Source organism: Ranitomeya imitator, chromosome 4 (assembly GCF_032444005.1).
Source record: "Ranitomeya imitator isolate aRanImi1 chromosome 4, aRanImi1.pri, whole genome shotgun sequence".
Taxonomy (NCBI): Eukaryota; Metazoa; Chordata; class Amphibia; order Anura; family Dendrobatidae; genus Ranitomeya; species Ranitomeya imitator.
The window spans coordinates 520,834,566-520,846,845 of record NC_091285.1 but is presented as its reverse complement, the minus strand read 5'-3'; the positions used below and the strand labels follow the sequence as shown (position 1 = coordinate 520,846,845).

Sequence of the window (12,280 nt, the reverse complement as noted above, 5' to 3'; positions counted from 1 at the left end):
AAGACATCTAAATTCATTCAGTAACAAATATGAGCATTAGACACAGAAATAAATGTACTTGCATGACTTGGCATGCTATCAATGAGGTTATCAATCACTCCCTTACAAATTGGATATAAAACGCGCATTGGAGTGATGAAGGGCAGGGTTGCCATCCATCCAGAAATTCGTGGACAGTCTGTAAAAATTAGGGCAAATTTTTGACATATCTGTAAATACAGGTCCTTCTCAAAAAATTAGCATATAGTGTTAAATTTCATTATTTACCATAATGTAATGATTACAATTAAACTTTCATATATTATAGATTCATTATCCACCAACTGAAATTTGTCAGGTCTTTTATTGTTTTAATACTGATGATTTTGGCATACAACTCCTGATAACCCAAAAAACCTGTCTCAATAAATTAGCATATTTCACCCATCCAATCAAATAAAAGTGTTTTTTAATAACAAACAAAAAAACCAACAAATAATAATGTTCAGTTATGCACTCAATACTTGGTCGGGAATCCTTTGGCAGAAATGACTGCTTCAATGCGGCGTGGCATGGAGGCAATCAGCCTGTGACACTGCTGAGATGTTATGGAGGCCCAGGATGCTTCAATAGCGGCCTTAAGCTCATCCAGAGTGTTGGGTCTTGCGTCTCTCAACTTTCTCTTCACAATATCCCACAGATTCTCTATGGGGTTCAGGTCAGGAGAGTTGGCAGGCCAATTGAGCACAGTAATACCATGGTCAGTAAACCATTTACCAGTGGTTTTGGCACTGTGAGCAGGTGCCAGGTCGTGCTGAAAAATGAAATCTTCATCTCCATAAAGCATTTCAGCCGATGGAAGCATGAAGTGCTCCAAAATCTCCTGATAGCTAGCTGCATTGACCCTGCCCTTGATGAAACACAGTGGACCAACACCAGCAGCTGACATGGCACCCCACACCATCACTGACTGTGGGTACTTGACACTGGACTTCAGGCATTTTGGCATTTCCTTCTCCCCAGTCTTCCTCCAGACTCTGGCACCTTGATTTCCGAATGACATGCAAAATTTGCTTTCATCAGAAAAAAGTACTTGGGACCACTTAGCAACAGTCCAGTGCTGCTTCTCTGTAGCCCAGGTCAGGCGCTTCTGCCGCTGTTTATGGTTCAAAAGTGGCTTTACCTGGGGAATGCGGCACCTGTAGCCCATTTCCTGCACACGCCTGTGCACGGTGGCTCTGGATGTTTCCACACCAGACTCAGTCCACTGCTTCCTCAGGTTCCCCAAGGTCTGGAATCGGTCCTTCTCCACAATCTTCCTCAGGATCCGGTCTCCTCTTCTCGTTGTACAGCGTTTTCTGCCACATTGTTTCCTTCCAACAGACTTACCATTGAGGTGCCTTGATACAGCACTCTGGGAACAGCCTATTTGTTGAGAAATTTCTTTCTGGGTCTTACCCTCTTGCTTGAGGGTGTCAATGATGGCCTTCTTGACATCTGTCAGGTCGCCAGTCTTACCCATGATGGGGGTTTTGAGTAATGAACCAGGCAGGGAGTTTATAAAAGCCTCAGGTATCTTTTGCATGTGTTTAGAGTTAATTAGTTGATTCAGAAGATTAGGGTAATAGGTCGTTTAGAGAACCTTTTCTTGATATGCTAATTTATTGAGACAGGTTTTTGGGTTATCAGGAGTTGTATGCCAAAATCATCAGTATTAAAACAATAAAAGACCTGACAAATTTCAGTTGGTGGATAATGAATCTATAATATATGAAAGTTTAATTGTAATCATTACATTATGGTAAATAATGAAATTTAACACTATATGCTAATTTTTTGAGAAAGACCTGTATACAGTAATATGAGGTGTCCTTGAATTTTTGAAGCTGAAGAATCTTATACAGATTATTTTGACTGTAATTATCATCATTTATGGCCACGTGCACACATTCAGTATTTGGTCAGTATTTTACCTCAATATTTGCATGCGAAAACCAGGAGTGGGTGATAAATACAGAAGTGGTGCATATGTTTCTATTATACTTTTCCTCTAATTGTTCCTCTCCTGGTTTTGGCTTACAAATACTGAGTAGTGATGAGCGAGTATACTTGTTGCTCGGCTTTTCCCGAGCGTAATCGGGTGACCTCCGAGTATTTGTTAGTGTTCAGAGATTTAGTTTTCATCGCTGCAGCTGAATGATTTACAGCTTCACCTATGAGGATTATTCAATACAGAAAAAAAATGAGAAAAAAAAGTTTTAAAAAATAAAAAAAATCACAAAAGTTCAAATTGCCTTCCTTTTGCCCCATTAAAAATAAAACAATTAAAAAAAACTAAATACGTATTTGGTATTGCTGCATTTGTAAAAATATGATATATCGAACTATAACATAAAAGAATCTGAATTTAACAGCATGACGGAAAAAATAAAATTGCCAGAAATATGTTTTTTTTGGCTGCAGCAACTTGTCATTGTCATAAAATGCAATAAGAGGAAACCAAAACATGGAAACATTTTGAAAACATATTTTCCTACTTAATGCCTTAAAAAATGTCATGAAATCAAATGCAAGTCAAGTGTATGAGTCAATTATTCTGTAATATCGTCTTCTTTCTTGTACTTTCCTTCAGTGCTAATTTTACATCGTTGTTTCTTAAAGAATAGATCAGAGGATTTAGCATTGGGGTGATAACACTGTAGAACAAGGCGGCCATTTTATCATGGTTTGTGACATGAACGGTCCCAGGTCTCATATAGATAAAGAATATAGTGCCATAAAATAAAGCCACAACAAGAACATGCGAAGCACAAGTGGAAAAAGCTTTTCTCCGTCCAGTGGTTGTACGAATCTTCATTATGCTGGATATTATTTTGACATATGTAATAAGAATGCAAAAAAATGGGGTCCCAGATACCACTATTGCACAGAAGAAAAGGAGAGTCTTATTAAGAGAAGCATCTGTGCAAGCCAGTTCTAGCAGTGAGGGTGTTTCACAGAAAAAATGATTGACTACATTTCGACTACAGAACGGTAACTGCAATGTATACACTGTGTGTACTACAGAGTCTAGAAGGCCTCCGAACCACGATCCTATTGCAATTTTAATGCACAAGATGGGATGCATAATATTAGTATAGTGTAAGGGGCTGCATATAGCCACATACCGATCGTAGGCCATTGCCAACAACAAAAAACACTCTGTCCCTCCTAGAGAGAGGTGAATGAACATTTGAGTGAAGCAAGCATGAAAAGAGATGGTTTTCTTCACTGATAATAAGTTTATTAGCATTATAGGAACAACACTTGACGTATACCAGATGTCCAAGAAAGAGAGATTTCTCAGAAAGAAGTACATCGGAGTGTTCAGTCGAGGGTTTATGTTACTAACCCAAATTATTACTATATTACCAAACAAAGAAACAATATAACATGTAAGAACTACAATAAAAAGCCAAATCTGCATGTCCTGCCTGTTGGTTAGACCCAGAAGAATGAACTCGTCCACGGTGGTGAAATTCCATTCGACCATTACTAGAGTCTAAAAGGAAAAGTGTGTTTGGTGTTATTTAGTGAAACCCAACAGGCAGGAAATCGTAGTATTCAAAATGGTGTTTATAGAAATTAAATACAGAACTGTTGTTTTAGTTCATGATCAAGTTCATACAGTCCAGCATGATACAAGTGCAGTATGCCAGGAACAGCTACATTTCATATCGGTCCTAGTAAAAACCTGTATACACAATCCTAAGTACTAATAGTACAGCAGTTATATCTGGACATTTTATAACACTATTATTCAATCACTTACGGCATGGAACTGCCACTTGGTGGCATTTGTTGGCTTATTTAGGCCTGTTATGGTGTGATGGTTATTTGGGCAACTGTAGTTGGCCAGCATAGAGTAGCATATAAACGTTTTGGCACCCCTGGTCAAAATGACTGTTTTTGTGAACAGTTAGGCAAGTTGGTTGAAGAAGTCTGAAAATGATCTCCAAAAAGGCCTAAAGTTAAACATGACACATTTCCTTTGTATTTTAGGCAAAAAAATATTGTTTTTTTTTATATTTTAAATATCACAAAAAGTAAACTAGACCAATGTAAAAGTGAGGGGAACATAAGTGATATGTGTGCTCAGATAATTTTTACCAAGGTTTTAGACCTTAATTAGCCTGTTAGGGTTATGGCTTCTTCACTGTCATCTTTATGAAAGGTCAAGTGATTCAAACTTTCTAGCTTTATAAAAACCCAGCCTCCTCTAACCTTGTGCCAAAAATCAGCAGCAATGGGTTCTTCTAAGCAGCTGTCTAGCACTCTGAAAATGAAAATAGTGGAGGTCCACAAAGCAGGAGAAAGCTATAACAAGATAGCAAAGCATTTTCAAGTTGCCCTTTTCTTTCTGAGTACAAAATGTAGTTAAGAAATGTCAGTTAACAGGAACAGTGGAGGTCAAGACAATGTCTGAAAGATCAAGCAAAATTTCAGTGAAGCTGCTCACAGGATTGCTAGAGAGGCAAATTAGAACTCCTGCTTGACTGCAAAAGACCTTCAGAAAGATTCAGAAGATTTTGGAGTTGTGGTACATTGTTCTATTGTTCAGAGACACCTGCACAAATATGGTCTTCATGGAAGAGTCATCAGAAGAAAACCTCTCCTGCATCTTCACCATAAAATTCATATGTGTTGAGAAAAAAGGGAACAGAATTTCAGGAAAAGAACGTTTTGCCAACCATTAAGCGTGGGAGTGGATCAATCATGCTTTGGGGTTGTGTTGCAGCCAATGGCTTGGAGAACATTTCACAGGTAGAGGGAAGATAGGATTCAATGAAATTTCAACTAATTTTTGATGCAAATATAACACCATCTGTAAAAAAGCTGAAATTTAAAAGAGGATTGCTTCTATAAATGGATAAGGATCCTAAACACATGTCAAAATCCAAAATAGACCACCTGAAGTTGAAGGTTTTATAATGGCCCACACAATCCCCTGATCTGAACATCATTCTGTGGCTAGACCTCAAAATAGCAGTGCATGCAAGACAACCCAGGAATCTCACATAACTGGAAGAATTTTCCAAGTAAGAATGGATAAAATCTCTGAAATACTCTTGGAAGGCTACAAAAAACATTTACAAGCTGAGATACTTGCAAAAAGTGGTGCTACTAGGTACTAACCATGCAGGGTGCCCAAACTTTTGCATATGCCCATTTTCCTTTTTGTAATTTTTAAAATGTAAAAGATGAAAATATATCTATATTCTTTTTTGCTTAAAATACAAAGGAAATGTGTCATCTTTAACTTTACGTCTTCTATCACATGGGGTTAAGGCAGAACTTGAAAGTGACCTAACTAGATATATCTGAATATGCCAATATTCAAAATTTGGCAAATCACATGAATTTAACACGGAAATTCAATCCATAGCGTAATAAATGTAGAATTAAAAAAAAAAAAGAATATTCACCTGTCCTACAGCCCACACAAACTGCCATCCAGTCTACCACACCTCTCCTTTTCGTCTTTTCTTAAGGCATACATCCTTTTTGACTTGCTTAAATCTATTTCAGGGTTTCCGGCGGCAAATAGGCTTCTGATGTCACTGGGCACTGTGACATTACACATTGTAACATCATAACATGTGTTCCCCATTGAGCAATTCACATCGTAATGTCAAGATACCTTTACGTGCGCTGTGTTGGCATAGCGCGCAGTGATGTTAGAAGCTTAGTCGGCACTGGAAACCCCGGCAATGAGTGAAGCAGGCTGAAAAAAAGATGAACATGACTGGGGAAGGCAAAAAAAATAGGTAAAGAGGACTGGCTGGCAGGCAGTGAGACAGGAGAGCTCTGGGGAAAGTATTATTATTATTTTTTTACCTTTTGTAAGTCCTCTATGGTTCAAGAACATGGAGCCACTGCTGGCTACCTTTTTACTAAATAACATGGAGTGAATGCAAAAAATACATATTCTAGAGAGTGCAAGTTTTGTAAAATTCTAGAATTCTAAATTCTAAAATTTATTAAATGGTCTACACCTCTTAATGAATTCAGACTTTTCTATTCCAATGGCGAACAACACCAGTATAAATAAATCATCCCCCATATTTTTACATTGATAATTTCGCCCTACCGTTTTTTTGTTTAAGAATTCCTATAAAAAAGTTTTTCCTTCATATAAAGAATGGAATTAAAAGGGTATTTCCATCTCCAAAATCCTATTCTAATATGTATTGTCTAATAATAATAATAATAAAAATAATCAAATACCTCCAATTACAAATGTTAAAATAGATGAATGCGGATTAAATCCGCGGTGCTGCGACAAATAATGGATCCGGATATAATTGTAAGGTGTTCGGGTGGTTTATTCAATGCGTTTTGAAGCTCATGGCTTCTTCTTCAGGAAGTTTCCACACAAAGATATGAGTCGCTTACCCCATGTGCAGGGCATTGCAGTAGCTTAGGTACCCGAGGTTACGGTCACTAACAGCTACGTACCTGTCATGATACGAGTGGTATAATAATTTACTATATGTTATAATAACTACACTGTGTTCCAAATTATTTTGCAAATGATATTTTTCTCGGATTTTCCTAAATGGTCGGTGCAAATGACAGTCAGTCTAATAAAAGTCATCACCCGTTAGATTATACATCAAATTTTATTGAAGAAACCTCCCAATGATAACAGTATAATCTCCAAAATAAATAAAAACTCAAAATGCACTGTTCCAAATTATTAGGCACAGTAGAATTTCTATACATTTGACATGTTTTAAAGAATTGAAAATGCTCATTTGTGGAATTTACACCATTAGGAGGTCACATTCACTGAACAAAAAAACTATTTAACTCCAAAACATCCTAACAGGCCAAGTTACATGTTAATATAGGACCCCTTCTTTGATATCACCTTCACAATTCTTGCATCCATCGAACTTGTGGGATTTTGGAGAGTTTCTGCTTGTATTTCTTTGCATGAAGTCAGAATCGCCTTCCAGAGCTGCTGTTTTGATGTGAACTGCCTCCCACCCTCATAGATCTTTTTCTTGATGATACTCCAAAGGTTCTCTGTACGGTTGAGGTCAGGTGAAGATGGTGGCCACACCATGAGTTTATCTCCTTTTATGCCCATAGCAGCCAATGACTCAGAGGTATTCTTTGCAGCATGAGATGGTGCATTGTCAAGCATGAAGATGATTTTGCTCCTGAAGGCACGTTTCTGCTTTTTAAACTATGGAAGAAAGTTGTCAGTCAGAAACTCTAAATACTTTGCAGAGGTCATTTTCACACCTTCAGGAACCTTAAAGCATCCTACCAGCTGTTTCCCCGTGATTCTGGCCCAAAACATGATTCCTCCACCTCCTTGCTGACGTCGCAGCCTTGTTGGGATATGGTGGCAATCCACCAACCATCCACTACTCCATCCATCTGGACCATCTAGGGTTGCTTGACACTCATTAGTAAACAAGACTATTTGGAAATTAGTGTTCATGTATGTCTGGGCCCACTTTAACGATTTCTGCTTGTGAACACTGTTTAAGGGTGGCTGAATATTAGGTTTATGCACCACAGCAAGCCTTTGAAGGATCCTACACCTTGAGGTTCGAGGGACTCCAGAGGCACCAGCAGCTTCAAATAACTGTTTGCTGCTTTGTAATGGTATTTTGGCAGCTGCTCTCTTAATCCCATGAATTTGTCTGGCAGAAACCTTCCTCATTATGCCTTTATCTGCATGAACTCTGTTTGTGCTCTGTTTCAGTCACAAATCTCTTCACAGTATGATGACCACTCGTAAGTTTTCGTGGAATATCTAATGTTTTCATACCTTGTCCAAGACATTGCACTATTTAATGCTTTTCAGCAGCAGAGAGATCCTTTTTAGTTCCCATATTACTTGAAACCTGTGGCCTGCTTAATAATGTGGAACATAAACTTTAAGTAGTTTTCCTTCAATTAGAATCACCTGGAAAACTAATTATCACATGTGTTTAAGATTGATTTCAGTGATCCATTGAGCCCTGAGACACAATACCATCCATGAGTTTATTTGAAAAACAAAACAATTAAATCTTTATGACACTTAAATTTGGATAATAATTTGGAACACAGTGTAGAGATGAGTGGATAGATTTGTGGAAGACCTACAGTGGGGAAAATAAGCATTTGATACACTGCAGATATTGCAAGCTTTCCCACCTACAAAGAATGGAGAGGTCTACATTTTTTATCGTAGGTACACTACAATTGTGAGAGACAGAATCTAAAAATAAAAACCAGAAAATCACCTGATGATTTTTAAACATATAAATTGCATTTTATTGCATGAAATAAGTATTTGATCACCTACCAACCAGCAAGAATTCTGGCTCTCACAGCCCTGTTAGTTTTTCTTTAAGAAGCCCTCCTGGTCTGCATTTATTACCTGTATTAATTGCACCTGTTTAAACCCGTTACCAATATAAAAGACACCTGTCCACACACACAATCACGCTCCACCCTTCCACCATGGTCAAGACCAAAGAGCTGTCTAAGGACACCAGGGACAAAACTGTACACCTTCACAAGGCTGGGATGGGCTACAGGACAATAGACAAGCATCTTAGTAAGAAGAAAACAACTGTCGGCACAATTATTATAAAATGGAAGAAACACAAGATGATTGTCAATCTTTCTCATTCTGTGGCTCCATGAAAGATCTCTCCACGTGGGTTAAGGATAAAAAAAAAGTTAAGAATAAACCAAGAACTAAATGGGAGGACCTGGTCAATGACCTGAAGAGAGCTGGGACCACAGTCTCAAACATTACCGTTAGTAACACATGCCGCCACTATGGATTCAATCCTGCAGGGTGCTCAAAGTCTCCATGCTCATGCCAGCACATGTCCAGGAACATATGAAGTTCACCAATGACCATCTGGATGATACAGAGGAGACATGGAAGAAGGTCATGTGGTCAGATGAGACCAAAATAGAACTTTTTGGTATCAACTCCACTCGCGGTGTTTGGAGGAAGAAGAATGAATACAATCCCAAGAACACCGTCCCAATCATGAAGCATTGTGGGGAAACATCATTCTTTGGGGTGCTTTTCTGCAAAGGAGACAGGACAACTGCACCATATTGAAGGGAGGATGGATGGGGTCATGTATTGTGAGATTTTGGCAACACCCTCCTTCCCTCTGTAAGAGCATTGAAAATGTGGCTGGGTCTTCCAACAAGACAACGATATGAAACACACAGCTGGGACAACTAAGGAATGGCTTCGTAAGAATCATTTCAAGGTCCAGGAGTGGCCTAGCCAGTCTTCAGACATGAATCCAATAGAAAATCTTTAGGGGAAGCTGAAACTCAATGTTGCCCAGTGACAGCCTCGAAACCTGAAAGATCTGGAGTAGATCTGTATGGAGAAGTGAGCCAAAATCCCTGCTGCAGTGTGTGCAAACTTGATCAAGAACTACAGAAAACGTCTGATCTCTGTAATCGAAAACAAAGTTTTCTGTACCAAATATTAAGTTCTGTTTTACTATTGCATGAAATAAGTATTTGATACAATAAAATGTAAATCAATTACATAAAAATCATACAATGTGATTTTCTGGATTTGTTTTTTAAGATTCTGTCTCTCACAGTTGAAGTGTATCGACGATAAAAATTACAGACCTCTCAATTCTTTGCTAGTGGGAAAACATGCAAAATCTGCAGTATATAAAATACTTATTTGCCCCACTGTATATTTCCCAATCATGCAGGTCTGGTATGTCCTGTGCACGGAACACTTGGAGCCCAGCAAGACGAATGTAAGAAGAGAAAAGAAAAGATCAAGCAGTAAGGCTCATGCCTTGATAACATGCATCTTATTTATTGTAGATGAGTAAACCAACTCAGAAAAATCATATAAAAGCTTTAAAAGTTGCAAATATGTTTCAGAGCTATGTCCTTAATCATTCCATAAAACTAAATGAGCTTGCCTGTGTTTAAATAATTTTACCCACAATCACTGTGGCAAGCCCTGATTTACAATAAAGAACATGTTTTCTATCAAAACTAGTCCTAATGCTGGATTTTATCTTACCTTCCTTCCTCTCCCCCAGCCCCCTGTCATCTCTCTCTTTTGCGCTCTCACTGTTTTTCTTTCCTTCTCTCGCTTTGGGTAATTGCTTTTGAGTATTAGTATTATGATTAGCAGCAAATTAGTTCAATGTGAATCAACTTTTAAGATAAAATGGACGAACCTAGCGAATTCGAATTTCAAAAGAGTCTCTCATCTCTAATAAGAATCGTCTACAAACGTACCGGTCTCCTAGTGAACAAATAAAAAAAAATAAGTTTGACAGAGTTTGTTTGTCTCAGTATGGAAAAATAAGTCGTCATAACATATTTATAAAACATCATAATTCTCTGTTCCAAATAATTTGTTTCATTTTGTTTTTACATCACTGCATTTTCATTCATGTACTTCACTTTTATATGTGCCGTTTGCAAAAGAAAAAAATATGTTATACCCAAAACCAGTTGGCCATGGGGGTAAGTTAAGAACAGGGCATTTTTTAAAGTCACTGTCTCAACGGTGCTTTTGTTTTTCTATTTCAACGCACCCAAAAAATGTAATCCTGGAGAAAACAATTATTACAATGTAAAATGTAAGTAAAAGTTATAGTCTCTTATGATTTCTTTGGGTTTGCAGTAACATAAAAAGACAGAAATGAAAAAAAAAGGAAATTGTGAAGAATCATGCGTGTCTACAATTTGTAGCATGTTGGAATGAATTTGTAAAATACCTAACATAATGTTATATTTGTTCACAAGTAAGGAATTACATTTTTTCCTTACCTTTGGCTGAAGTAACAAATAGTAACCATCCAAATTAGTGGAACTTATCGATATAATTTCATATCTTATGGGTCACAATATGCATTGCATTGAGCTCTATCTTTACTTCAGGAATGAAGCGTGTAGTTCTGTCATCTGCCATACTGATCTGAAAACAAGCAGAGCAAGTTCCTACGAGTATCATAATGTATCCCGCTTTGTACTCCCTTCAGACTTTATATGCTCATTACTTGTGCCTAAGGGATTACATGTCAAACTTTAAATTCCTTATTGATTTTTTTTGTAATCTTGTAGAGTAACTAAACCATTGCAATAAGTTTTTCTATTTTTCAGGTTCTGAGTGAGCTTTGGTCAAAAAAACATGAGATGTGCAGAGCTCAGGAAACAAGAGAGCAAAACTCCTGATTGTCCACACAGTGCAGAGTACAGGTTCAATAGAAAGTCTATATATCCAGAGTACAGAGAACAGATTTAATAGAAATTCTATGCTTTCCATTAAATCTGCATTCTGCTCTGTGTGCCGGATTTAAAAATAAAATAGGTAAAGAGGACTGGCTGGCAGGCAGTGAGACAGGAGAGCTATGGGGAAAGTATTATTATTATTTTTTTACCTTTTGTCAGTCCTCTATGGTTCAAGAACATGGAGCCACTGCTGGCTACCTTTTTACTAAATAACATGGATTGAATGCGAAAAATGCATATTCTAGAGAGTGCAAGTTTTGTAAAATTCTAGAATTCTAAATTCTAAAATTTATTAAATGGTGTACACCTCTTAATGAATTCATACTTTTCTATTCCAATGGCGCACAACACCAGTATAAATGAATCAGCCCCTAAATTTTTACATTGATAATTTCGCCCTACCGTTTTTTTGTTTAAGAATTCCTATAAAAAAAGTTTTTCATTCATATAAAGAATGGAATTAAAAGGGTATTCCCATCTCCAAAATCCTATTCTAATATGTATTGTCTAATAATAATAATAATAATAATAATCAAATACCTCCAATTACAAATGTTAAAATAGATGAATGTGGATTAAATCCGCGGTGCTGCGACAAATAATGGATCCGGATATAATTGTAAGGTGTTCGGGTGGTTTATTCAATGCGTTTTGAAGCTCATGGCTTCTTCTTCAGGAAGTTTCCACACAAAGATATGAGTCGCTTACCCCATGTGAAGGGCATTGCAGTAGCTTAGGTACCCGTGGTTATGGTCACTAACAGCTACGTACCTGTCATGATATGAGTGGTATAATAATTTACTATATGTTATAATAACTACACTGTGTTCCAAATTATTTTGCAAATGATATTTTTCTCGGATTTTCCTAAATGGTTGGTGCAAATGACAGTCAGTCTAATAAAAGTCATCACCCGTTAGATTATACATTGAATTTTATTGAAGAAACCTCCCAATGATAACAGTATAATCTCCAAAATAAATAAAAACTCAAAATGCACTGTTCC

General features: G+C 37.3%; 1 protein-coding gene across 1 annotated transcript; it reads right to left on the bottom strand.

Moving 5' to 3' along the window:
- Nucleotides 1-2,566: 2,566 nt before the first annotated feature.
- On the bottom strand, nucleotides 2,567-10,905 carry LOC138674581 (olfactory receptor 5V1-like). The gene is made up of 2 exons (XM_069762398.1): nucleotides 10,813-10,905; nucleotides 2,567-3,520 (listed from the first exon to the last, which is right to left on the bottom strand). Exon 2 carries the CDS (start codon nucleotides 3,509-3,511, stop codon nucleotides 2,567-2,569), a length of 945 nt encoding a protein of 314 aa, XP_069618499.1. The 5' UTR covers nucleotides 3,512-3,520; nucleotides 10,813-10,905.
- Nucleotides 10,906-12,280: the final 1,375 nt, after the last annotated feature.

Bases quoted from the DNA above. Each gene is read 5' to 3' on its own strand.
- LOC138674581 (XM_069762398.1), bottom strand. From the start codon at position 3,511: ATGGTCGAATGGAATTTCACCACCGTGGACGAGTTCATTCTTCTGGGT.